This window comes from Impatiens glandulifera, chromosome 7 (genome assembly GCF_907164915.1).
Source record: "Impatiens glandulifera chromosome 7, dImpGla2.1, whole genome shotgun sequence".
Lineage (NCBI taxonomy): Eukaryota > Viridiplantae > Streptophyta > Magnoliopsida > Ericales > Balsaminaceae > Impatiens > Impatiens glandulifera.
This window is the reverse complement of record NC_061868.1, coordinates 25,581,129-25,609,030: the sequence shown is the minus strand read 5'-3', so window position 1 is coordinate 25,609,030 and position 27,902 is coordinate 25,581,129. Positions and strand designations below refer to the sequence as shown.

Sequence of the window (27,902 nt, the reverse complement as noted above, 5' to 3'; positions counted from 1 at the left end):
TTAAGTAGATTTTACTTTTAAAATATATTTGGACAAAGGGTTTATTTATTTGAGTTTTTTATTATTTAAATTAAAATTTATTTTCTGAAATAAGTTAGTACATCTAATATTCTCATTATTTTTCACCTTATCTTAAAAAAACACATTCAAATTATTTTCACTATAATTTACAAGCTTTTTAGTAGAAATGAGAGACCTTTAGTCTCTAAGCCAACTATTTGATTTATTTATTTATTTGAATTTATAAGTTATTAAGAATTAATTTTCTACTTCTTATATTAATACTTTAAGAAAAACAAAATTATAATTAATTTCATCCCCTCACATTAATCATATCATTCAATTTTTTAACTAGAATATTAAAAAAAATCAATATTAATATTTTTTAAAATTATTCTAATAAATCATTGCAAGAAGTAGTTTATAAATTTGATATATACTTACATTGTACAGAAAAACAAAAATAGGAATATGGTAGTTATTATTATAATTTACTTAGACAAAATAATAAATAGAATAGGCAGAGAAAGAGGAAGTGGCATTTAATTGATGAATCTTGCGGGGCCCACAAGAGGGCTCACCCGTGTCAAGTCAAGAATTCCTTTCAGGTCCTAAAACTCGCACGCGTGACCAGCCCTAGCCCTCGCACACTTACCAATCCTTATCTCCTCTGATCACTCTCCTCCTCTCGCCGGAATATTTGCCGGAAAACGGCCAGATTCGTCTTCGGCCGGTTCTTCATCTACAACTCCATTCCGTCCACAGATCTTATACTCATCAGCTCTCTCCTCCGGTTGCCGCCGACTCGACCATTCCTCGTTTAATGGCTTTTTGCCCGTCGAGGGACTTGTACCATGTTGGAGCTTATTATTATTATTATTATTATAATTATATGATGGTTGTTTGAGAAAGAGCTCTTTAAGTTGCAGAAATAATGGTCACCTCCTTCTTCATGATACCGAATTCCTAGGAGACATCAATTGTATATCATTTCTTGAAGTTGGTGGTAAGTAAGACAACTTGAAAAGTGTTTCAATTCTCACTCAGTTAGCTGTAATTTATAATAATCCAGGAAAAAGATTGTGTCAATGTGGTAATGCAATTCTCTCTAGGCTGGTTAGTTGGTTGGTTGGTTGGTTGGTGCTTATTACTAGTTACTTCTTTCCCATCTCCCAATTTATAGTTTTTTTTTATTCTTCATGTGTACCGTCCTTAAAATGGTTTTCATTTTCTGTAAAATAATCCTATAGGTGGAAAAAATGATGGCGGCAGAGATGCAGAAATTTGGATTAAGTGAAGAGGATGATGATGAAATGGGAATGGATGTCAAAGAAGAAGATGATGAAGACGATGACAAAAACAATACCATTCCTCCCATGATAAATGTCGACGGTGGTATCCCGTCAACCAGCAACAACAACAATCGGTTTCAGCAGCACCAGCAATATCAGGAGTTCACACCTCAAGGAGGTGGCCGGAGGTGCAGACGGTTGGAGGAGAAGGAGAGGACAAAGATAAGGGAGAGGCAACGGAGGGCAGTCACTGCAAAAATCTTGGCAGGGCTACGGAGACATGGGAACTACAACCTTAGAGTTAGGGCAGACATTAATGATGTCATTGCTGCTTTGGCCAGGGAAGCTGGTTGGGTGGTTCTTCCTGATGGCACCACCTTTCCTTCCAGATCTCAGGTACTGTACCATATTAAATGGAATTAGTTTGCTTGTATTAACAGACACAATAATAGTAGTAGTGTCTGTACTTTGCCTCATTGTTTTACCTGCAATTCTCATCTCCACTTTTGGGTACGAGATTGTCAATATATTAGACACACTTCACTAAATAGAAAAATGTGTATCCCTTCTCCAATAAAATGTTACAGAGCACAAGACCTGCTGCTGGTGGAGCACCCACTGATTCCACAACTACCTCACAGATGCAAATGCAACAGACTCCACCCATTTCCTCAAGAGGAACCTCATCTGGCCACCAGAGTTCTCTGGCACATGACACATGCCAAGCAAGAAGTCCTTTCATACCCAGTTCATCACCTTATGAACTATGTTCAAGTGCTTTGTCCCAGAATTCTGTTATGGTAGGAGATGGAGAGAGATATGAAAACCATGCTCTTACTGGAGGCTCCATGGATACTGTTGATGACAAACAGGTCTTTCTGAATTGCTCAAGTGTCTCGATAGTTTCTGTTTAGCACATTATTGGTTGCCGTCTCTGTTTATTCTTAAAAATAGTATGGCTTCTAAGGATAGATTACCTACTTCCCATTTTTTTATTTGCTTCTCTTTATCCATCCTATATAGAAATCAAGTATACTGCATACTCATAACAAAACTCCAACTGCAGATAGTTTCTTAACCTTCAATGTGTATCTTCTCTATTCTACTTTCTTACTCATGCACTTAAATGCATTCCAAACCTTTGAAAAAGTAAATTACATGAAGAAAGTATAGAATTGTACTTTCCATTCAGTATTGCTTGTTCCATAATGATCCAATCATGGACGTGACTTAAAACTTAAAAGAAAAGTATAGATAATAAAAAACATTATTTTTGTATGCCCTACTTTTCATCTACAAATTCTTTCTTAACACAAACTGAACATCATGATAATTATGGAATTCTTGTTAGGTAACACGAACAATATCAAGGAATTAGGGCTTGTAAATAATACTATTACATTTTTCAAAAAAAGAAATATTATGGAATTAGGGCAGATGTTAATCTTCAAAATGTTCTGCTCCCATGGCTACATTTAGTTATTTTGATAGGATAGTGAATATTTTCCTTTCATATTGTAAATAGTACATATCAATTAGTTGACTGCTTTTGAGGTATGTTGACTTTTTCAGGCTATTGATATACCTTCAAAGTTACAAGAGCGTGATTTTGCCGGAACTTCCTATGTCCCTGTTTATGTGATGTTACCTGTAAGTTTGCTTCAGTTCCTGATTATTTATTATGTTGATTTGGACTACATTGCATCCCAACACTAACCTAAATTTGTATGCTCTTTTTTGTTTTACCCTATGACCATAAGTTCCATTTATATGTAGGATTTCATGATATTTTACCAGTTTCTGTTCATTATTTGTTGTGGGCTTTTATAATTACTGAAAACCGCTTGTCTAGTTGAAAGGCTTGCAAATTCTCTTTAAGGTTACGAGTTCAATCTATTTTCCTCAAGGATTAAGAAGTGCAAACTTGTTCCCTTATTAGTGGAGGAGCTATCGGTGAATTTGAGTACTTTGTAGTGGTTAAGTGCATCTATAGTTATGTCTAGAAGGAGTAGCTTGTTACTAACCCCGCTCTCCTTTCCCATTAGCTGAGAGAAAAAAAACTATGTTTAACATTGCCCATTTTCAGATGTTTCATATTTCTTTGCACTCCCTTTCCAGCTTTCCTAAGTTGGAAGCTTGAAATCTGTTCAGTTAGTATGCAACTCTAATGGGTTTCTTTTGCGTGGCAGTTGGGCATCATCAATATGAAATGTGAGCTTGTTGATACAGATGCTCTTGTAAAGCAGCTAAGATTGCTAAAATCTATTAACATCGATGGCGTTATGGTTAATTGTTGGTGGGGCATAGTGGAAGCAATTAATCCCCTAGAGTATAAGTGGAATGGGTATAAAAGATTATTTCAAATCATACGTGAGCTTAAGATGAAATTGCAGGTAAATTGAATATTTGCTTACTGGTTTAGTTTCATAGTTTCGCTGCCCCTGCTTTTTACCGTTTCTGAGCACTGCCTCTTTTTTTTTGTATTTTTTATAGTTGGAGATTTCTCTGTTCTTGGATCTTTAGAAAATTGGATAACAAAATTACTGTACTTTGTGGAATGTTTGTCTCTGCATATATCTACTGTATCTTGATTACCATAGTGGACGACCAAATTTTAGATTTATATTAACAAATTGTCCTTCATTTCTGCGGCTTTCACATCTTCACTCAAATGTTGGGGGTTCTTCCTGAGATATAGCTTTGAGAAATAGTAGCATGTATATTGATGAGAAACACAAAGCACATGCATTGAACACATGAGATGTAGGAATGAGAAGCAATAACATACATATTGATGAGATACACAAAATAATTTCAAAACAAGACAGAATTGTGGCTTCGATCCCTGATCAATTGTATGCATTAGATTTCTCGGGTATGCAGGTTGACTGTAAAAATGTGGGAATAAGTTGTATTCATCAAATTGTCCTTCATTTCTGCTTTATACTTCTGCCTGTGTTATGCTAATAATGGTGTTCACGGAAATGTGTTTAGGTTGTAATGTCATTTCATGAATGTGGAGGCAACGTCGGTGATGATGTTTGTATTCCACTTCCCCATTGGGTGGCTGAGATCGGTAGATGCAATCCTGACATATTTTTCACAGATCGAGAAGGAAGACGCAACCATGAGTGTCTTTCATGGGGAGTTGACAAGGAACGTGTTTTAAGAGGCAGAACTGCTATCGAGGTTTTTGAGTCATTAATGTTCCCTATGATGTATAAGAAAAATGATATTGCTGAAACATATCTTGAGAATATGCGTTATCACCACATTTTGCTACTTTTACTGATGATTTTTCTCCTTGACCTACAACTGAACCTTCTAGGCTTTTTATAGACCTAGCTATATCAATTCAATAGGCTTCTACGTGAATCAGTTTTTCACTTAATTGTCCCTTGTATCTTTGTGAGCAGGAGTTTGGCAACTTACGAATTTGTGTAAAAATGGTTTAGGTTTATTTTGACTACATGAGAAGCTTCCGGGTGGAATTTGATGAATTCTTTGAGGAAGATGTCATTTCCATGATAGAGATAGGGATGGGTCCTTGTGGAGAATTACGATACCCATCTAATCCTGTCAAGCATGGTTGGGGATATCCTGGCATTGGTGAATTTCAGGTATTTGTATGAATTCTATTTTCCAGAGCTAAAATATAAAGTTGGGTGCTTTATTTTTTCTGCTTTTCTTTGTTCCCCGTATTTAGAGATGACATTCCCTAAATGGAGAACTTTATTCTTAAATTCCACATTCTTCTATCCCATTTCCTCCTGCTATAAGGTATATTTATGTGCATATAAATGAGGGTGGGTAGGCTTCAATGTAAATTTTTTGTAAATTAAAGCTAATGTGACTGGGTTTCACTGTAATTAGTTTGTAGTACCATGGTTAATTCCATTTAGGAAGGAGCAAGACAAACCAGAATGAAGGATGAATAGGGGTTGATCTTCATATATGACTGGGTTTTCACTGTATTAGCTTTATAATGTTCTTCCTTTCTCTTTCCTTCATATATCAAAAAGTAGTAATTTGTTTCTTAAGTAGCGGTGGGAAACCACTTATCCTTTTTCTTGGTATTGTTCCATTTCTTATTATACTGACTTTCCCCTTCCATTGAATACTTGAATTCTGGTCAATGATGAGACCTCTCTAGCAGAATATGATAGCTTATGTCAGTCTGATGGGCATAGCTTTTAGTGTTAGTAGCTTTATTATAGAATCATATTGCTTCAAACTTTCCCAAACTTTCTCCTGGAATATACTACACTTGTATGATGTGAAATTACTGATCAAAGTAGTATTGGTAGAATAATAAAAGCTTCATTGCAGTGCTATGATCAGTACTTGTTAAAAAGCCTGAGGAAGGCAGCAGAAGCAAGAGGGCACTCTTTTTGGGCACGAGGACCAGATAATGCAGGTTCCTATATTTCGCGGCCACATGAGACTGGTTTTTTCTGTGATGGTGGTGATTATGATGGTTATTACGGCAGATTCTTCCTCAATTGGTACTCTCAGGTTCTAGTAGACCATTGTGACCGCGTACTTTCTCTAGCAAAGTTGGCTTTCGAAGACACACGCATTGCTTCAAAAGTAAGTCAGCTGTGATACTCTTTCTTTGTCTCACAAAGAGTTCTTAGGCTTGAAGCATGCATTGAGATGGCTACTAAGTTCTTTAGTCTCAAAATTCTTCGTCCAATTAGGTTATGGATGAAGATGTTAATATGTAATAAAGGAATTACACAACTATTTTAAGGGTAAAGCTTATAAAATCATGTTTAGGTATGAATACATGTCCCTTTGAGTTTAGTCATGGATTTGCAAAATCATGTGTATATATAATATGTGCTTACGATATGAATATTATATGACTAAATCATTTCTTCTCTATAATATATGGGCAGCTATCAGGTATTCACTGGTGGTATAAGACAGCGAGCCATGCTGCTGAATTAACTGCTGGATTTTATAACCCATCAAATCGTGATGGTTATCCCGCAATTATGTCAATGTTTAAGAAGCACGAGGTTTCCGTAAACTTTAGGTGTGCAGAACTGGGCATGCTAGAGCAGCATATTGACTACTCTGACGGATTTGCGGATCCTGATGGGCTATCTTGGCAAGTAAGAACAAGTTAATTTCTATGAGAAAAGTGTTAATTGTAGCCAAGTTGCAATTTAGCCTGATCATTTTCCTTTTTGGGGGTGGTTGAGCTTGTTTGAAATAATCTGACTTTTGAAAAAAATCTTGTTGATGAAACAGTTTATTATTTGGGTTAAATGATTAAAATATCCTTTAATTTAATATTTAAAATATTATAAAAAATAAGTAAGGTTATTAGTTGATGATTTGAATGATGAAACAATTGATGATGGATAAGGGGTTATTTGGATTTAATACAAATAACCCTTAATCAAACAAGGCCTAAACCTCTTATGTATGAGCTCATTACTCATAAAAACATCACAAATTCATTCCTAGAAAAAGATAAATAAGATTGTAACTAACTTTTATGCTAGGTATTAGAATTGAGCTAAACCTAGCTTTGAGAATTAGAATAGTACCTTTATTTAGTTGAGAAGTGTAGATTATTAGATTAGGAAGAATAAGGATTACAACTGTAGAAGATGGCATAAGATTGAAGATGAGAGGAGCTAGAATAATAGGTGCGATATGTAAAGAGATTAGAAAGGGAAAGAGAGTTGGACCTTGAGAAAGAAGTCAGCAATTCACAAATGTATTTAGTTGTTTAGTTGCCCTTGCCAGCAGCCTTCTTCTCCCCTTTCCTTTTATATGTCACTCTCCCGTCATTTATTAAAAGCTAATTAACTATTTAATAGCTGTAATGAACCAATGTATAAAAACTTGCTGAATTAATCCAGCTTATTTGTTTGCCAACTCAGCATAATGCCCTGCCAGCTTAGTCTAGGGTTAGGTAACCTAACCCTAATTCTTCCTCGTATCATCAATCATGATTACAACATATTTCTAAGAAAATTCCTGATTTGCTTCTTACAAGTTCATGTCTGTTGAAATGATTTTAATTCTTCATTTTTGCCAAATATACTTTTATCATCCACAGCTTTTTGCCTTTTGATAGCCAATTTTCATTTTCAGGTATTGAATGCAGCATGGGATGATTGTATACCAGTTGCTAGTGAAAACATTCTTCCCTGTCATGATAGAGAAAGCTACAACAACATACTTGAAAGAGCTAAACCATTCAATGATCCAGATGGGAGACATTTATTTGCTTTTACTTATCTTAGACTGAGCCCCCTTCTCATGGAACGGCACAATTTCGTAGAGTTTGAAAGATTTGTCAAGAGAATGCATGGTAAGAACTGAATCTCTACCCTTATGATTGTTATACAACTCAATGCAAATTCTTTTTATTTTAGTTGGATTGTAATTTAAAGCTAAAACTTCATGCTGCAACCTTTTGCTTTCTAAGCTCATTGCATGTGCTGATGATAGAGAGTTAGAGACCACAAGACAAAATTGATTTGTTTTCTTGATTTGAATATAAGATTGAAATACTAAATACACTCTTCCTCAATCTGAATTAGGAATATGTTAGAAATCTTAGCATGCTATTGTGGTGTCTGCCAGAAATTGTATTTCTTTATCCCCTGTTATGATCTAGTTATTTGATATAGTTTGAAGAGGATGGGACTGCATTGCTGACAGGCACCCTACCTTGACAAACTGGAAAGAAAAAAAAAATGAAACAAACATCATAGGAGAAGGAATGCTACACTAGTTGTTTAGTAGAATTTTGTTTAGAGTTTGATATAGTATAGGGTCCTTGTATAACTTGGTTAGTAGAATTTTGTTTCATTCCAGGTCTTGACCAATTTGTGTTCCTAAAATTGCTAGACTAGTTGTTTCCAATTTATATCTGTATATGTTGCTGATTAACTGGAAATGGGTATGTAGCTAACATAATGTTGAAAGACAATACATTGTAATTGTTCACCCATAGTAGCTTAAATGGTAAGACTGTAGTAAGAGTATTGAACTAAGAGGATGAGGTCTCGAATTCGATTTCCACTCAAAGTACCTTGATTGAAGTGGGAGTCGTGGAAGTGGGATGTTGTAGTATAGTTTCGGGGAAAATAAAATCATGGTCTCAATAGAAAAATGAAAATCTGAAAATCTGAAACCCTTTAACCCTTTTTTTTATTTCACTTAGGATTAAATTACTTACAACCCCATTTGATTTGCACTACAGGGGAAGCAGTTCTTGATCTTCAGTGACTATGCAAATGAAGGAACTTGTGAAAATGATTGTCAGGCTCTTCTACTACTACCCCTTTAACCAATCAAGATGTCTCTGATCTGCAGCATATATACCAACTGTTCATCCTGGGTTGTTGTCATGGTTTGTATGTAGGGAAGAATTTATTGGAGATCCTCGTATGTATGGATGAAGCTGGAAAAGAATTCTCAGTAGTAATCCAAGAAATCACATTTTTCAATGGCGATGAAAGTTTGTCGAGTAACTTATGGTTTTGGTTAAATTGGGAAAAACAGATGGAACTACTGTTGCCATATATATAACAGAAGAACTTGACCCCATTTAGTTAAAAGCATTTCATTTCTTTGTCCTGATTAATTTTGTATGAAGCATTGCAATGGGGGTGAGGAAAGAGTAAGTTGAATTAGGAACTCAAAACCTTCACTATGTATTGAAGTAGAATGCTAGCCATCTTTCTTTTCCTTTCTCTTTTGTCTATCTTTTAAGTAAATATATGTATATCTCTAACTCTTGATCTTTTAGTTAGTACAATTTATATGCTTCAATACTCTTAGTAACACCAAATTCTTAAAATGTTGTTTTATCCTCTTAAGATGGGTTATTTTTATCATCCTAATAAGCTTCATTAAGTTGTCAATGAACAAAGCAACAAAGATCTTTTGATTTCAGCTGAAATCTTGCTCGACGAGGCTTTTAATTTTGTTTTGTATTTAGTTTTATCTTATTAACAAGGCTTGATTGCAGGATTGAAGTTATGGCAACTTGGCAAAATATTTGTGGATTGGAGTTAGGTCAACTTGGCGAAATACACGGAAGGTTTTCTAGTTTCATAGGATGTCTATAAGACAAATTTGTTTGTTTATTTCATTAAAACATTAACTAAGCATCACTCCACGTCACATTAAGCTCGCCCCAATCATTAATAGGAATTTCGAGAGCTCTCCACACAGCTTCAGATGCATCGACAATATTGTTTCCACACGGAGGCAAGTAACTACTTTCTTTATCGCAACCGGAGGTGGAATCACACTCATTCACCACCATAGCCTTCACACTTCTTCCATTAGCCTCATTATTGATAGTAATATTTGTTAGGCACCTATTTCCGTGATCAAACCAACCCGACGATAAAGCCACCACCAGCAATTTATCGGAGTGGTAATGATGATCGCATTGGCTTGGCCCGTAACCGCCACCTTCAAAGGTGTTGAGTGTGAGAAGCGCGTTATAACTACCTGAATTATGAGTAATCGAAGGAGGCGAACAGTTGTAAGTGGTGTAGATTCTTCCTTGAATGCAACAGATGTCATCGCCAACAAGATTACAGTAGTTTGGAGGGTGTTTTTTGGCTCTTATTCGCCCACTTGGCATGCAACTGTTAACTTCCATAGAGAAAATCAATAGCATAATAATAGCGGTTTGTATATTGATGATGTTCTTCATCCTCACTTGTGATAAGAGAAACTTGGTGTGTAGGAAAACCTGTTTATATATGAAGGGAAGGGAGAGATTGAGAAGAAAAAAAGGTATAATTGAATCCAACGTTTCTGCCACGATCTATTAATTATTACTATATGGGTAATTCTAAGATGTAAGTTCTATATTGTTTTGACCATTGTTTTATAAGTCTTACATTAACAAACAAAAAAAAAGACAAAAATTTGTTAATACATTAGACAATGGTGACTATTGAGTATTAGTTACCATTTCCGATTCTTCCAATAATCGTTTTTCATTGATTCAACATTCTTAATCGATCTTTCTCTCTTGAGACGGAGAGATTTAAGCTCTTTCTTACTGAAACGCGGAGATAAAGAACAAGGCGATCTCTCACTGGGATCCGTCTCCCACGATTCCATCATAAATTCCTTCCAGACACCGTCTGCGGTGCACGCCATGGATTCCGGGAACATCTCTGTCGCGTTTACGGACACCTCCGGTTTAAACTTCAAGAGATTAGCGTATTCCTTTAATAAATGGTACATGTAATCGTACACATATTCCATCTTTACTTGATCCATTACGTAATTGCTTCCTTCTTTCCCTATCTCTTTTGCCTGCATCATCATTATCATATACATAGATTACTTTCTAGAATTTCATATTTAAAGAATGAACTCATATTGAGTTCATGAGTTAATATACATTTGTCTTAATATTATAATAAGAGTTAGATAAAGACTGAAAATAAAATACATACCTTTGAAGTGTGATTATTGCCCCATTCCACAGCAAACTTGAGAGATTTACATTTATCATTAGAATTTATAGGCCAATAATGTTCCATCGGAAACATACTCCTCGAGAAAAACTCGTAATAACTCGAATCAACATACAAAGTCGGTGAATCACACGCCATTATATATTTCTCACTCACAGACCATGCCCTTCCTTCTATATATATCTTGTATCTTCAAACATAAACAAACATTTAATCATCAAACAACACAACATATTAGCGACGGTTCTTCAAAACCGTGGCTAAAGGAACATAACAAATGATGTTACATAATACATACCTATGAATGCACTGATTGGCAAGATTAGATTCCTTAAACCCTTGTTGGGATTCCTTAATCCAATCTTGTTGATAAAGAAGAGCATGAGAATTATGAATATTTGAAATATTGCAATTGAAAAGATCTCTCCTAGTTGTAGCCACATAAGAATTTCCTTTCCAATAAGAAACTGGAAATCTATCTTCCCAATTCCTAACCTTATTCCCTTGTTTCATTTCCTTTATCAAACTCTTCCATGGCTTAATATTAACTTCAGCCCATCCCCAAAATGACCAATCAGGGAACACAATATCAAGACTCATTTTATCAGAACAATATTTAAACAGAGGAGGAGGACCACCATTATTATGGTACTCCATAGATGATGATCCAACGGCTGGAGGATCATCACAATTGAACATCAGATCAAGATCAGGAATTCTACCAGGATACCATCTTAGTAATTGGATAAATCCCCATATTGTGAAAACATCTCTGCTTTGAAATGCTTTGCTGTATGTTTCTATGTAGAGACGCCCGCGGATGATTATTACCCTGAAGTTTGCTTTTTCTTTGGCTTTGTTTAACATCTCCTTTGTGATTCCACTCTTCTTCCAGTGCCGTAGATCTTCGTGAATCCAACGGAAGTAATTTGGACACGTCATATTTGATGGAATCTCGTATGTCCGATTTGCCCTTTTAACTGATATGTAATCTTTTTTATCATCTTCACTTCTTGTGCAATTCAGTGAGGGTAAATATGTAACTTCATACTCTGGTGAAAGATTACTTGGACTTGATTTCCGGGAGTAATAACCTAAGAAATTTGACTGCACCACACATATTTCAAAACCAACTAAATTAGAAATTTAATATAATATTTTTTTATTATTAATTTATTGAATATTTAATAATTTAAATAGATAATAAAAAATTAGGAATGACAATAGAAAAATGAATTTATCATTCTCATCCTACCTTGACCGACTTTGAAAATTTTACCTTTTAATATCTTAATTTCTAATATATATATATATATATTATAAATTCATATTATAATAAATAAATAAATATATAGTGATGATATATATTTAATTAAATTTATTAGTATTTGAAATAATATCCAAATCAGAATCGTATACACAAATATCATTGCAACTAATATCAAATTAAAAAAAATTAAAAATAAAATAGAAAACTGAATAAATAAAATTTTCTAATCTTTATTGGTGAGGGTCTACTTTTTCAATATCCTAGTAAATAATTGTATATCAATTTAGGTATAATTACAAATTTGCCACAATAATGGAATTTGTTTGGTAAGAAAACAAAGTTAGTTGACTTTGATTTAATTACCCAATGTTAGTTAACTAGACTAAGATGATTTTTATTTTATTTTATTTTATTTTATTTTATTTTATTCTATTTTAACATTACAAATAGGATTTATTCTTGGAAGAATATATCATTGATTTAAATTAAGGCTTAAATTATGATGTTTTAATTAATAGAAGGTTTGTTGTTTTCCATTTCTGAAAAAACAATCAAAAATTTTGTTTAAGAGTCTCTCATTGTTTTTTAAAAAAAAATATCATCTTTGTAGAGATCTGAAGAAGTTTAACGTTTCAAAATATTTGAAAAAAAAAAACAAAAGCAACTATTATTTGATAATAAAAAATATTAATTTTATGAGATTAAAATTAAAGAAAAAATAATAAAAAGTCTACATCTAATCAATTATAATTCCACTAAACACCCATCATCTTCAAATCGCATTATCCTTATAGAAAAAATTGATACTAAATTAATAATTCATTATAAATATCTATTATTAAATTCAAATTCAAATCATAATAGATATCGATCATATTTTTGAATATTTTCCAATCTTTATCTAAGGGTTGACAATAAAATATAATTTATTATAATTAATCAGATATTAAAAATTTGAGAAATACAAATTTATAAAGTTATTAATTGTGATTCATATTCAAAACCTTATACAATTAATCTAATCAATTGAAACAAAATTATTTGTAACGAACAATAATTCGTTACAAAGTCAAGTATTTTGAAAAGAACGAAAACTTACGTCGTTTTTGAAATGAAAAAACGCAAAAGCTCCGAAGAAAAGGAAGCAGATGATGAAGGCAACCATAGTAGTATTCATTAATGGAGTCTTGGTTGTCTTCGACGATTCCCATGGCGGCAATAATCTTCGTGCTTCGTCTAAGGTCGTGTTTGGTTGATTATCTATTTCATTATCAACTTTCTCCATATCTCTCTTGATGATCTCTTGAGAGAAGAAGGCTTGAAGGATATATATAACCTATTTGACTAATATAATTAATTATTTACTTTCTATAATTCTAATTAATACTTTTCTTTATTCCTTAAGAAAATAAAAATAAAATATTTTAAAAAATAGATGCTAAAATTAACCTAACTCTATATTATTTTATTTTTAAGTCAAAGTACTTTTAATTTATTTATTATATATAAATGCTTTTTTTTAATTCTATTCAATCCTTTTCCCTTTTTTCCTGTAATCGGTTAAGATATTTTCCCATTATATCGTCATCTAGGTTCAGTTTGTTTTCATAGCATATTTTATTTACTTCAAAATTCAGAATTTACTTCAAAAAAAAAATAGTTAACTGTTTACATACTAATCAAATAGAAAATTTATTGAGAATTTTTAAAAATATATATTAGTTAACTATTATTATTTGTATATATATTTATTTAAATATATAATAATTTATTTTTAAAATTTTAAATATAAAAAATTAATTTGGTTTTATAAAATCAAATTTTAAATAATTTATAGTCTTGAGAGTTACCTAATTTTGATTTGTTAGTCTATTTTATAAACAAAAAAAATTAAGAGTTAAATTTTATTTGTATTGTTTTATCAAAATCATGTGTAAAAAATTGCCAATTATAATTTGCACAACAGATTATGAATTGTCCCAAATTTGATTCATTAAATTCAATTAAATATATAAAATTATTAATATATTTATTTATTCTTTATTTTATAAAAAGTTTAATTTTTATTTCTGTATAATAATATATATTTTTAATATATTATATTATAATTTCTATAAAAAAATTATTATTTTATTATAGAAAAAGTTATCTTTTAGATTTATTTAATTATGTTCTTTCATCATCCTCAATTATCTTTTAAAGAAAACACTAATAAAATAATAATTTTAAAACAAAAGTATTAAATATAAACATAAATATTAAATTTAAATCTATAAATAATAATAGTTTTAAATAAAAAAAATTAAAATAAATAATAACTAGATAAATAAATATAAATAATTAAATTACATAAGAAATATAAAATTCAATAACAATTTAAGAATAATAAAAGGTACCTACCATTCTAAAAAAAAGAAGAAAAAAAAGATATACTAGAACTTATCACACACTCTTAACTTACCTAACAGTCAACTATAGAATAATTCTACCCAAAATAAAAAGGAAAAAAAAAAGAGAGCCATTGATTTCAAGGGCAAGAATGTATCAAGGGTCAGGAATGATTTTTAATAATTTTGATAGAAAATTATTTATAGATTAAACCATTTTCATTTGTTGATATAAATAAAATCCTTAAAACTTTGAAATCTACTTGTTTCAAAGTGTTAAAATCATATTTAGAAAATACTTTTTAAAACTTATTTATGGTTTCCCTCATTTTTTAAGGTTTTTTTAAATCAGATAACCACAATCCTACCTTCAATAAGTCCTCTCTTTTAACTGAAACTATTATAAAGAATCCTCAAAGTTAGAAACAATGTATGAAACAAAAGTAATAAAATAAAATAAAATATACTAATTTTAATAAAATTGAAAAGACAAATAGTTAAAGTTTTTATTCAAAATGAAAAAAAGAGGTGTAGAAAACTGATTTGAAAAGAAAAACGTGTAATTAGGGTTGCACAAATCTTCACTACTCTCTTTGAGATTTGAAAACATGGGTTGACAAAAAAAAAAAAAAAAAAAGAAAAAGTCTGTAGTCTATTGCTGTCAAGATCATAAGCAATTAATATTAACAGCTAAATTAACTAGATCATAGGCTATTAATATTAACAGCCAAATTAACTAATCCTCTTGAAATTTAGTTGATTATATAAATATGAATCCAATTTTGAATTGGATTATAAGTACTAGTTACATATTATTACTTTTTTTTTATCTGAACTAATTTATAAATAATAAACTATTTTTAAAATTTACCAAACATTACAAATATTTTATACGTTAAAAAAAATAAAATAAAATTAATAAATATCAAATTTGATTAAATTTTCTCAAATCTTTATTTATATAACAATTTTTTTAGTAACTTAAAAACGAATTCAACAAATAAAAATACGTCAATCTCAGAAATTTAATAAAATACGCCATAAAATCTTAAAATAACATGATAAATTAATTAGAAAAAATAAACAATCCAAATACAATATTCAAATAGCAATTGAACCAAAAAGTAATATATTACAATGCTTATATGAATATTAAAATAATATACACTCAAATTATATTAACTAAAGTTATTTTATTATAAGTAAAATTATTTATTTTATTTAAAAATTTTATTATGTTTGATAATTTTTTAGAATTAATTTTATTTAATTAAAATAAAATAAAGTTCTTTAAAATTAGATACAAAAACAATATAAAGAAAGATCCCAAATGTAACAAAAGATGAAAAAGCAATTATTCCCTTAAATTTGCAAGAAGAAAAGATAGTTCTTCTTCTTCTACACATGAAATGTAAGGAGAAAAAGAATCCAAACATGAAAGTACAAAAGATAATACTAGAGTTGAGAGATTGAATCTGGACATAGAAGGAAATGTAACTTAATATTCCAAAGTCTAATCGAACCCGCAACAATCTGGTTTACAGGACAACTATCTAATAATAAAAGTCCTACAGATATTATCATCGAAAGAAAGCGTCATGCTCATGTTTGTTTATCTTTGTTTGATTCATCAACATCACTACCACCTGACCTAGGCACCAATGAATCCATCCATTGAACATCGACATGTCCATCGATTCACACAAGTACAAAAAAACAAACAAAAACTCACCAGATTTTCCGTTATTCATTCTCTCATAAGTTGGTTCAAACAACACAAAAGTCACAGGCAATATATAGCTTGGTCTATGTGAGGAGGGATTTGCTTAATTTCAGTTCCAAGTTCTTGTTCAATCCTATACCTGCATCCATCTCAAATTAATCAGTCAAGATCATATGCAACCGCTAAAATATATAATAACTAAAATGCAATTGCACATACAAATTGAAACGATCCTCATATGTGATCAAATTAACCGCTAGTCCTAGATGTCCAAACCTTCCAGATCGTCCAACCTGAAAGTGACAGCCAGAACAACCATTAACCAAGCATTCTACCGACAAACTTAAAAAATAAAATAAAATAAAATAAAAGCTTACCCTGTGGAGATATGTTTCTGAGTTCTTAGGGAAATCAAAATTAATCACAACATTGACTGCTTGAATGTCTATCCCCCTAGTAAAGAGATCTGCAGCTCAAATTCATTAAGGATGAGAAACAAACAAACAAAAACAAGAAGAAAAAAAAATCAAATCTCATACCTGTGCAAACTAGATTTCTGCATGCACCATTACGGAAATCATGGAACACTCTGTTACGATGATCCTGAAGCATCTTGGCATGGATATAGAAACAAGAATAGCCAAGTTCTGTAATTTTCTTAGCCAGCAACTCAACCCGGTTCACCGAATTACAAAAAATGATGGATTGGTTTATTTGAAGCTGTAAGAAGAATCCATCATCAAGACTCAGGTGTAAGCAAAAAAATGTTTGTGGAATGAAAAAAAAACTCAACTCCAGGTTAAGCTCAAACCTTTGAGAACAGTGTATTTAGACAATGAACCTTCTGTCGCTCTTCAACAAAAGCATAAAACTGTGTTATACCCTTTAGAGTCAGCTGATCCATGAGGTTGATAACATAGGGCTTCCTAAGATATCTATCTTTGAAATCCTTCACGGTTACAGGAAATGTAGCTGAAAACATCAAAATTTGACGATTCGCTGGTAGGAAACTAATCAGATGCTCTATCGAGGGCTGGAACTCTGGTGATAAGAGCTTATCAGCCTGAAAAATTCATCTAACTGAATCAACCTCTTCAATTCCAACCAAAATAATTAATGCAACTGAACCCAGTCCATGAGTATCTAAAAGTTACATACATGCAATATCTCAAATAAAAATTATACTTTCCATAAGGTACAAGCTATATCTCCCATAGAAATATTGAATAACTTTAAAAATAAATCTTCACCTTAAAGATATCCAGTAGTTTGTATCATGTTGCAATATGTGTTTCACTTTATTTAGCAATACTAGTAAAATGTAAAACAGTTCTACTATTATATAAGACACTGCTGAAACTTTCACTAAGAACATGGTGTGGCAACCCACTCTCTACATGAATGTGATACAATGTTAGGGTACTTTTAAAATGTTTTAGTGACTGAAAATTATAATTGGGCTGGTTACAGCCTCGTCAAAGAAAGTCAAGAAGATAGTTAGATAATATTAGTATAATATTCTAAGGTTACTTTAAAAAAAAAAATCAAATCAGCACCAATTCTTTTTCTTTTCTTTTTTCACATTTTGTTCAGCCAATGCCAGTTTCCATCAAATTATTATTTTTTCTTGAGTGATAGTTGTTGCATCAAAGAGAAATGGATATCTACTATTGGGAGAAAAGCCAATGTCTCCCCAGATTCGACATGAACAATGGATCTTGGAAGCCGATAAGTTCTCTGGACTGGAGAATATGACAATAGAAGAAAAATACTAGTTGCAACAGGAATATAAAGGAATCAGTTGGAAATTGGTATTCTTCTTTTATTTTTTCTAGAAATCCATCAAAAGCTCTAACATGGATGGAACTAATGGAGCAATTATAAGTCAATTTTGTTTGATTCAACCGGAGGTTCCCATTGCAAGATCTCTAAACCTGAGACGGGAGAGCAGCTATTGAAAATGTTTTGAAAGATTTTGCGGAGATGTTCAAATAATGAAGAGGCCAAAGAAAGAGTGGATTGGACTCGATCTTATAAAAAAATCTGAAATCTTGTAACCGACAATAATTCAAGAAGATGATCAAGAACTGCCAAAGAAGAGTGATCAAAAGAAAATCAGTATGAGCAACAGTACCATGTTTGTAATTTCAGATTTTTCTCTAAAGCAATATTTCCAAGAAAATGTTCAATAGGAGTGCAAGAATATTTTATAAGTGAGGCCTTTAGCAGAAACTCACACAACACTTGTTCAAGAACAGATTCCCTTAGAGCAACCAAAGCCATGTGTTATTCATTGGTTACAAACAGACCCATTTATGAATTCAAAAAAAGAAAGTGGTGAAAAGTTGCAAAATTTTGGTCTCTGTCTTTTGGGGAATGTAGGAGGTGCGCATTTTTTAGCCGCATTTGCACAATGATGGATATGAACCTAGAACCCCCACAAAGCCTCTGGATGTAACAAGGTTTCTGATAGTCAATTTTTATAAGTTCAATCAACACAAACAAATGACATCTGGAAATGAAGTTACTGTATTTTTTTTCATAATCTAATGTTTGTTTAAGGACAAACAATTTTTAAGGAGGGGTGAATGTAGACGGAATCCCTAAGCAAATAAAGAGGAATTAAGGATGAAATATTGAAATATTTATTGGAGGCTAAAGTAGCCGACTGTTTTTCGTCTCACATCTAATCAAATTGTTTGGAGAAGAATCCCTCTAAATAGACGACTCTCCATCGAAGAGGAGACTGACTCTTCTCGTGGATGCTCTAACCCATGTTTCGATTCAGTTGGAGACCAACGGCAAGTTTTCTCTGACCGGCTCTCCCGATTTCAAGACTATCTACATTTACCATGCGTCCATTCCAAAGACTCCATCCTAATTTCCTTGGAAAGAGGTGTGTAAAGCAAAAATTCTGTCAAAAATCTCGTTTTTTTGCCTCGGAAGCTATGAACGGAGGAGTCTTACATCTAAGATACTGAAAAAGAACAGATTTCATCTGGCTAGTAGGTGCAACATTTGTTTGAAGGGTGAAAAATTCATTGATCATATTTTTCTTTATTGTGACCTTGCGAAGAGCATGTGGACTCTTCTACAGAACTTTCTTCATTTTCAATGGGATACCAACAAATGTCGCTGACTTTTGGGTCAAATGAATTAACAGGAGCTCTAGCAACAACATTGCGGACGACTGGAAACCAATTCCCCTCATCATGTGATGGACAATATGGAAAGAAAGAAATAGAAGAGTCTTCGAAGGGAAAAGTTATGGAAAAGGAAGGCTTGTACGGGATGGGAATTTTCGATCTTACTAAGCATTTAAAATTTTTAGGTTGTTTTTTATTTCTGCTTTGCTTTGCTTTTTTCCCTTTGTAACGTTTGAACGCATCTTGCGCTATTTTTAATAAAAAGTTGACATTTTTTTTTTAAGAAAAAGAGGATGAAATATCTATTGAAAAAATAAAGATCAATAAACCGGAGATGAGAAGTAGTCGATGTTGTGAGTTGTTTTTTGTCTTTTAGTTCTCTTCAATACCTACAACCACAGCTTCTGTTAGTTGCATAGACCACCTTCAACATAACTAAGGATTTTCAATCCAATGGCTAATGGAAGGGAAAGCTTGTTGTTTTTTTCTGCAACGGCAGTAAATGAGGCAAGTGGAAGGGCTGGAAAATGATTTAGTAATGGGCCAAAATAGTCTTGGGAAGGTAGAGATCAAAGAAGTCCAAAACTTTAATGAATGAAAGTAGAATGAAAAGAGTTCAGTTTGAAGAGAAAATAATTTTTTTGTTTTGTTTGTGTTTGAATTTTTTTTGTACAGTTAATGAGTTTCCTTGATTGAGGGAAATGAAGTTTTTGTGGGGGAGAAATGATACAATGTTAGGGTATTTTTAATATTTTAGTGGATTGAAAACTGCAATTGGACTGTTTATGGGTCTAGTCCAAGAGAGTCAAGAAGATAGTTAGATAATATTAGTAAAAATATTAAAAGAACAGTATTGTAAATGTGTGAATAAAGTTGGATGGGTTCTTGTATGTTGTTTTCCACTACATTCTCGTATACTTCTGGTTCTTACAAATTCATTTAAAATCTAGGTTATTTTCGAAATTCTTCATATCAGAATGTCGCCATCCATTATCCAAAACGTGCATACCAAAGTACAGAGAGATAATCATATTGTTCTGTAGTTTGAGCTTGTAATTATCTTAAATGTGTGAATAGTACTAGATAATGTTTTCAATAACAGCATATAAAGTTTTAAATGAAACGGTAAAGGGAAGTAACATGTACCTCATCCATGATGAGCATTGAGCAATCTTTCAAAACACAGATGCCCCTTTTTGAGAGATCCAGAATCCTTCCAGGAGTCCCAACAAGCAAATGAACTGGTTGATACAAGCGCATAATATCATCCCTTAGACTGGTTCCACCAGTGCTAACCATGACTTGAATTTCCAAGTGTTTTCCAAGCTCCTTACATACTTGAGATGTCTGCAAGGCCAATTCTCTTGTTGGAACAAGTATAACAGCTGCACAACAAGATAAACATTAGACAATAGCCAAGAAAACAAGATTATAGAACAGAGCATAGAGAAAAACCCAAGCATGCCAAGAATGGAAGGACAACAGGCAGTATAAAATTAAAATATGAACTCAGAATGGCTTACAAAATCATTAAATTAAAAGGCAATCAAGAAACCTATTACTGATGGTTTTCTCTGTTTACTAATACTTATTGAACAGCTCCTGCTACTGCACTGCAGCATGTGATATTCTGCCTCTTACCATTAATGACCTAACTTTAATATCAACTTTATTCAAATTAAACATTTACAAGTTTTTCATCTAGTCTAATCATGAAGGAAGCATCACGTACCAAGTCGCCAACCAAATCTAAGAAGAAAAGTCATAACATGGCCTCAACTTACTCCAAATCAAATATCAGATATCCTATCAGTAAATTTTTAGGATTAGAGACTTGGCCGCCTAATAAAATCAAGGCAAGTTGGTAAAGATAATAAGAAAGACATAAATGAACGATCAAGACATATCCTGATGAAACCCTCAAAGGTAAATCATAGGTCATTACATGCTACATCAGTCTTTACTACCAAAATCTCAGTAATTAGAACCTTGTATGGCGTTGGTCTCTTGATCAATCCTCTCCAAGGCAGGAATGCAAAAGGCAGCAGTTTTTCCAGTTCCATTTTTAGCTCTAGCAAGGATATCAATTCCAGTTAGTGCAATGGGAATGCTTTCCTCCTGAATAGGCGATGGCCTTTCAAAACCCTTCTCATATATACCCATCAGTAGCTCACGCTTCAGAAAGTAGTCTTCAAATTCATTTCCTTTCGTAGCAGTGACATCCTGGAAAGAAAAAAGAACAGGTTACACAACACTAAGTTCAACTAAGACTAGCAAAGAAACAAAGGGCCACACTGTCAGAAAAAGGGGCTCCTAAATACGAATTAAGAACTTAAATTCATTGACTTAGGTTGTATCAGGTATAGCTGACTCTCGAAAAGGGTAACCTGGTTTGCAACTTGCATATGCCACTAAACCATGTAAATATAGTAAAGTGAATATGCAGGCATAAACTTTACACTCCAGAAAATGACACTTCTAACTTCCATACCAAGTAAATTTGGGAGATGCACTGGTGTGTCTCCTTTCACTCTTCTTGAAAGACAAAGTAGTTATTCTATCTCCAGAGTGAATGAAACTTAGAAGTCGCAAATGAAGACACAAGTTTTATTGGCAAGAAAAGACATTCATAGGTGTCCAAACTCATAGCCACAATGCTATAAGAATTAATATACTTCTTATTAAAGGACCTTTAACTCATCTTTACAAGGTTTACTTGAGTAAGGTGACCAAACAATCATTCAGAATAAAAATTTGTGTCTAATGTGTAATTGGTTCCATATTCCAACATACAAGAATCTGCAAACCAGATAACAATGTTTAAATAAAGCTCAATGTCAAATGTGGAATTGCAGCCAATTACAGCAATATTTAGTTAGATTAAACCATGTCAACTCAATATGTGCAGAGAATAGTGTGTACCTCTGTCTTAAACCTAGTATCAGCAGGAGGAATCTTTAGTGATGTCTTCCAATCTTGAGAACTGAAAAGGACAGTAAAATGGTATCCTTAATGGGATCAAGATTCAAGAATCAATGATATACGCCTTAATAATGCTCTACTAGTAACATTCTACATAGAGTAAACCACATAACAACATAAATGGTACCAAATTTAAGAAATCACACACTGCAGAGACTCAAAAAATATATTGCTGAAAAATGCACAGTAAACTTCTAAGCCCCAAAGTACCCAACACCAAATTTCCTACTACATTTCTATTTCTTTATTTATGTAAGATGGTTTTCTGAAATGGGTAGTTTACTACAGTTCTTTTCTAAGTAAATGCAAATTTCTTTACAAAATTAAAGAATCCCAGAAGTCAACAAAAACCATTACCAAATAAAAAAGTGGAAACAAGACTACCAATAACAATTCTTCAACAAATTATGTTGGATGGAAATGTTGTGTGGCCCATCACCCAATCCCTCCAAAAATTTATCAAAGCCGAAATGAAAAGGACATAGGGATAACATACCTCGAATTGACAGCCTCTGATTGCACGGTCTTTTCAACTTCAACGGCGCCAGAATCTGTCCCTAGTTGGTTCCTCCTCATCCACTGATGATTCTGATTCTGATTCTGATTCTGCTGCTGGTGCTGCTGGTGCTGCTGTTGTTGACTCTGATAATGTTGATGGTTCTGCATTGGACCCCTCTGTGCATACTGCTGCTGTTGGTGTTGTTGTTGGTGTTGTTGGTGGTGGTGTTGCTGCTGCTGATGATAATGTCTCGGTTGGAGATTAGGGTTTGCATTCGAACCCCCACGACCAGTCCCAGCGCCGATCCCAGGTGGATAGCGTCCTCGAGTATTATTATTATTATTGTTATTCATGAGAACGTGCGAACTAAAACCCTAAAAATGTTAGTTGGATTAAGAAAGAGAAATGGAGGAGGAATTTACAGGACCTTGAAAAGTGGCGGTATGGAATTGGGGATGATGAATCGTAATGATGCAAGAGAAGTAGAGCAATTTTGTATCGACAATGATGATGTAATTGAATTGAAAAGAGATTGCTATTCAAACAACGAGCTTTCAGGCTATATTCAAGCGAGAGAGGGAAGGGAGTCGGGGATCAAATGGGAAACCAATATATGACTTGTCGATTTTTGTCGGGAGGGGAGGGAGGTTAGAACAACAACAAAAACTTAGGGCGTCCGTTTCTAACTTGTTATCAAATTCTTTTTAAGGAATTAACCCCAACTTATCCTTCAACTTTTCATACTCCATCTTTTCTGCCCTTCTATCTTATTTTCATCATTAAACTTTGTCAAATTGTTCATCTTTACCAATTATTGTCAAATTAAATTGTGTTCCTTGTTGAGTCAATTGAGTTTTCCTATCTTTTATTTCAAATCTTACAATTTTATTATTAAAAACAATGTTTTCTCTTAGGGTGTGTTTGGTAACCCTGGAATTGGTATTAAAATTGAAATTGAAATTGAAATTGAAATTAAAATTGAAGAATCAATTTCAATTCTTAAGTTTATTAGACACTTTAATATTAAGAATTGAAATTGGAATTAAAATTCAATATAGTGTAATTTGATAGTTCTCAATTCCAATCTTTTAGGTCGTAATTGTAATTCCAAATTAACACATTTTTCACGTTTTTGACATTTTTAACACGTTTTCACATACTAAATACGCTTACACGTTTCATGTTTTTGGCACGTTTAACACGTTTTTGACACGTTTTTGACACGTTTAACACGTTTTTGACACATTTAACACGTTTTTTTTACATATTTAACACATTAAACATGTTTATCATGTTTTTGGCACGTTTAACATGTTTAACACATTTTTTTACGTTTTTAACACGTTTACCACATTTTTGACATGTTTAACACGTTTTTCATGTTTTAGCACGTTTAATAAGTTTTTCACATATTTGGCACGTTTAACACGTTTTCATATTTTTAACACGTTTAAAACGTTCTTAACACATTAAACACGTTTAACACGTTGTTGACACGTTTCACATGTTTTTTTTTATGTTTTTTACACGTTTGACACATTTTAACACATTTAACACGTTTTTGACATGTTTCACACGTTTTGAACACATTTAACACGTTTTCACGTTTTGACACGTTTCACACGTTTTTCACTTATTTAGCACGTTTAACACAATTTTGATACATTTAACACGTTTTTACATTTTTAACATGTTTTTACGTTTTTAACACATTAAACACGTTTATCATGTTTTTGGCACGTTAAACACGTTTTTCATATTTTTGGCACGTTTAACACGTTTTGGTATGTTGAACATATTTTTGGCACGTTTAACACATTTGATAAATTTTGGCACATTTACCATATTTGACATCTTTAATACATTTTGGTCCGTTTAACACACTTATGACATTATTAAAATGTGTTAAATATGTCAAAAATATGTTAAACATGCCAAAAATGTGAAAAATATGTTAAATGTGTCAAAAATGTGTTAAACTTGTCAAAATGTGTTAAACGTACCAAAAACGTGTTAAACATGTTAAAAACATGTTAAACGTGCCAAAATGTGTAAAACGTGTTAAACGTGTCAAACATGTGAAAAACATGTTAAATGTGTTAAACATGTCAAAAACGTGTTAAACGGGCCAAAAATGTGAAAAATGTGTTAAACTTATCAAAACATGTGAAAAATATGTTAAACGTATTAAAAATGTCAAAAACGTGTTAACTGTGCCAAAAATATGAAAAACGTGTTAAACGTGTGAAAAATGTATTAAACGTGTCAAAACGTGTTAAACGTGTCAAAAATGTGTGAAAACGTGTTAAACATGTCAAAACGTGTTTTTTTTGGGGGGGGAAACGACCTAGCGTCATTTTATTAAAAATTCTCAAAATTGGGAAAAAAAAACACGAGTTTAAGAGATTATTTTAGACAGGCCTAGAATGATTTTGAAGTCGTAACATTGTGAATAAAAACTAAAAAGCTAAAAACGTAAATGAATTATCTAATTACAATGCTTTTAATTCTAGTGAGTTTAAAAAACAATAAATTCTAGTTCTTACAAATATTCCAGTTTTGCTCCGTACTTGGAATTCTTCTCCACATTCCTGCGAGGGCGCTGCAATCCGATACAATATCTTTCCATAACTCTTCAACGGTCTTACGGGTTCTACCATATACCCTTGCATTCCGTTCTTGCCAAATGTTATACATCATTGCTTCAAAACCGCACTTGAACACGCTTGTTACAAATCTATTTCACTTGGCTTTGAGTAGTGTTGTTTCTTTGATTTCATTCCATTCGCTCGGAAAACTGATCAGCTCCATGCTTGCCAAAAAACGTGTTTAACGTGCTAAAAATGTGAAAACATGTTAAACGTGTGAAAAACGTGTTAAACATGTCAAAAACGTGCCAAAAACGTGAAAAACGTGTTAAACTTGTCAAAACGTGTGAAAAACATGTTAAACGTATTAAAAATGTCAAAAATGTGTTAAACACACCAAAAACGTGAAAAACATGTTAAACGTGTGAAAACGTGTTAAACATGTCAAAAACGTGTTTAAACGTGTCAAAAACGTGTTAAACGTGCCAAAATGTGTTAAAAATGTGTTAAACATTTCAAAAACTTATTAATTGTGTTAAACATGTCAAAAACGTGAAAACATATTTAAGAAGTTAACATTTTAAACCGATATTTTATTTTACAAACATAGAAATTGGAATTGAATTACAATTCTATCATTTTCTCAAACATAGGAATTGAAATTGAATTGTAATTTAATGCCAATTTTCATGGAATTGGAATTAAAATTTTAATGCTAATTTCAATTTCAATTCTCACTCATCAAACACACCCTTAATGGTTTCAAACACAATTAACTTATTATATCCGTGACATTTATAAATAAATATATAAAAGATTTATTTCACTAATATAATTACCGAATTTCAACGAATTGAGAGTTTTGACTACCGATTCTCTAAAATTCGGTAGTCAAAATTATCAATTCGTTGACAATTAAATTAGTGACATTAATTTTTTGTTTATTTAAAAATATCACGTAGATAATAAGTTAACGATATTTAAAACCGTTAAAACAGAGTTTCAAATTGTGAGGTTTGATAAAAGAGTAAAATTCCAATTGGCCCAATAAGGACCCAAATCGACAATTTAATCCTTATAAATTGGGCAAAGTAGATGATTAAATTGACTTAATTCATTAATTAAATGTTGTAATACAACTTAAGATTAATAAATGAGCAAGTAATTTTTTGAACGATCTTAACATGACCCTACATCCTTACATTCATTTCAAAAATTGAGCAAATATAGAAAGTTCTTCTCATAGTCTATTTAAAATTTTAAATAATAACATTGTTCATAATTGGATTTTTCCACAAATCTCCCAATACTTTCATTTTAAAACAAAAATAGACCATGATTGTTTATACGGATCATTACAATTACTGTTTGTCCGATTGTTTGATCAAATGCTACATCAATATTAATTTTTTTAAAGTTTTTCGGGTAGTTGATTTGATACTGAAATTATCATCCTCTGTGTATGGCAAAATTAACGACTTTATAAAATAAAATTTCTAATGAGATGTCCTTATTAAAAAGTTGTCTAATAATATCTTCGTTCCATGTTATAGATGAATGTGTTGTGACTTGTGATTTCATGAACTTTCATTTTCTCTTAAATGTTGGATAAACCAAGAATTCTGAAGTCCCAATTAATTTTTAGAACCATTTCTCATGTTTACAAACAAAATCCTTTAATGATATGAGATTCTGCCACACCAAGAGATATAGGTGTATGACTATTACTCTGAATTTAATAATGAATTTAATAATGATTGATGTAAGACAATTTCTAATTGAAAAACTCATTTTCAAACTCATTTTTGGTATAAATGTCTCATCAAATAGTAATTCTTCTCCAACTGAAAAAACTCATTTTTAAATCCCAAAAATATATTCTTATGATATTTTTTTTATATAAATTTTATAACTTTTTAATGTCACCCCATATATTTTACAATGTTATAAATTATACTAGAATATTTTAATATCACCCTATTATTTTAATTTTTTTTATAAATTAATTAAATTTTTTTATTAATATTCAAAAATTACAATACACAAACTAAAAAATATTTTTTTAACATTATTATAATTTTTTTAAACATTATTATAATTTTTTTGAACATTATTATAAATTTATGTTATATAAAAATTATTATATAATGAATAAAACTAAATAATTAAATTATATAAATAAGTTTAGTATATAAAATAAACCTAAATTAAGTTTAGGGTTGAATTATAATAAAAGAACTTTTGAGTTTGATGAACAGTGCGTGTGAGTTTCCAAGAGAGAAAATGGTAAAAAATCCATTTTGAGTGTCGATTAGAGGGAAAAAAATGTGGTTTGAGTGTCAGTTAGAGGAAAAATGTGGTTTGGGTGTCGGTTGGAAGAAAAATGTGATTTGGGTGTCGGTTGAAAGAAAAATGTGGTTTGAGGATCGGTTGGAGATGCTCTAACAAACTTTGGTCTCATTCTCGATTCTAATTAAGAACAATTTTATTTAAGTGAGTTTACGTTGATATAATACTGTGTAAGACTTTATAACAA

General features: G+C 31.9%; 4 protein-coding genes across 6 annotated transcripts; 1 reads left to right on the top strand and 3 right to left on the bottom strand.

Annotated features, from left to right (window-relative positions):
- Nucleotides 1-616: 616 nt before the first annotated feature.
- LOC124944669 (beta-amylase 7-like) lies at nt 617-9,100 on the top strand. The gene is made up of 11 exons (XM_047484984.1): nt 617-1,006; nt 1,249-1,688; nt 1,880-2,164; nt 2,865-2,942; nt 3,482-3,685; nt 4,287-4,481; nt 4,748-4,912; nt 5,622-5,882; nt 6,194-6,412; nt 7,407-7,626; nt 8,524-9,100. The coding sequence occupies exons 2-11, from the start codon at nt 1,260-1,262 to the stop codon at nt 8,547-8,549; spliced, it is 2,082 nt and encodes a 693-aa protein (XP_047340940.1). The 5' UTR covers nt 617-1,006; nt 1,249-1,259; the 3' UTR covers nt 8,550-9,100.
- A 300-nt stretch (nt 9,101-9,400) lies between these two features.
- Nucleotides 9,401-10,016, bottom strand: LOC124945098 (putative ripening-related protein 1). The gene has a single exon (XM_047485470.1). The coding sequence runs from the start codon at nt 9,991-9,993 to the stop codon at nt 9,430-9,432; it is 564 nt and encodes a 187-aa protein (XP_047341426.1). The 5' UTR covers nt 9,994-10,016; the 3' UTR covers nt 9,401-9,429.
- Nucleotides 10,017-10,060: 44 nt separating this feature from the next.
- On the bottom strand, nt 10,061-13,326 carry LOC124945097 (O-glucosyltransferase rumi homolog). Its single transcript, XM_047485469.1, has 4 exons — nt 13,141-13,326; nt 11,070-11,878; nt 10,751-10,961; nt 10,061-10,607 (listed from the first exon to the last, which is right to left on the bottom strand). Exons 1-4 carry the CDS (start codon nt 13,324-13,326, stop codon nt 10,251-10,253), a joined length of 1,563 nt encoding a protein of 520 aa, XP_047341425.1. The 3' UTR covers nt 10,061-10,250.
- Nucleotides 13,327-15,884: 2,558 nt separating this feature from the next.
- On the bottom strand, nt 15,885-23,436 carry LOC124945333 (DEAD-box ATP-dependent RNA helicase 8-like). Of its 3 annotated transcripts, none has more exons than XR_007099979.1 (10): nt 22,776-23,436; nt 22,220-22,280; nt 21,286-21,520; nt 20,444-20,682; nt 16,963-17,214; nt 16,691-16,871; nt 16,529-16,617; nt 16,371-16,444; nt 16,161-16,290; nt 15,885-16,079 (listed from the first exon to the last, which is right to left on the bottom strand). XR_007099979.1 is itself a non-coding variant. In XM_047485751.1 (9 exons), exons 1-9 carry the CDS (start codon nt 23,129-23,131, stop codon nt 16,212-16,214), a joined length of 1,566 nt encoding a protein of 521 aa, XP_047341707.1. In that variant the 5' UTR covers nt 23,132-23,436; the 3' UTR covers nt 15,885-16,211. The 3 variants fall into 3 exon arrangements, 1 of the variants encoding a protein (XP_047341707.1); XR_007099978.1 differs by having other exon boundaries at nt 15,885-16,074; XM_047485751.1 differs by having other exon boundaries at nt 15,885-16,290.
- Nucleotides 23,437-27,902: the final 4,466 nt, after the last annotated feature.

Bases quoted from the DNA above. Each gene is read 5' to 3' on its own strand.
- LOC124945098 (XM_047485470.1), bottom strand. From the start codon at position 9,993: ATGAAGAACATCATCAATATACAAACCGCTATTATTATGCTATTGATT.
- LOC124945097 (XM_047485469.1), bottom strand. From the start codon at position 13,326: ATGGAGAAAGTTGATAATGAAATAGATAATCAACCAAACACGACCTTA. The intron at 11,879-13,140 runs GTAAGTTTTCGT...TGTGTGGTGCAG, and splicing joins TTTTTCATTTCAAAAACGAC to TCAAATTTCTTAGGTTATTA. The intron at 10,608-10,750 runs GTATGTATTTTA...ATGATGATGCAG, and splicing joins GCAATAATCACACTTCAAAG to GCAAAAGAGATAGGGAAAGA.
- LOC124945333 (XM_047485751.1), bottom strand. From the start codon at position 23,131: ATGAATAACAATAATAATAATAATACTCGAGGACGCTATCCACCTGGG. The intron at 20,683-21,285 runs GTTCTAATTACT...CTTGTTGTGCAG, and splicing joins AGAGACCAACGCCATACAAG to CTGTTATACTTGTTCCAACA. The intron at 16,618-16,690 runs GTATGAGATTTG...TTTGAGCTGCAG, and splicing joins CAGAAATCTAGTTTGCACAG to ATCTCTTTACTAGGGGGATA.
- LOC124944669 (XM_047484984.1), top strand. From the start codon at position 1,260: ATGATGGCGGCAGAGATGCAGAAATTTGGATTAAGTGAAGAGGATGAT. The intron at 2,165-2,864 runs GTCTTTCTGAAT...TGACTTTTTCAG, and splicing joins ATACTGTTGATGACAAACAG to GCTATTGATATACCTTCAAA. The intron at 5,883-6,193 runs GTAAGTCAGCTG...ATATATGGGCAG, and splicing joins ACACACGCATTGCTTCAAAA to CTATCAGGTATTCACTGGTG.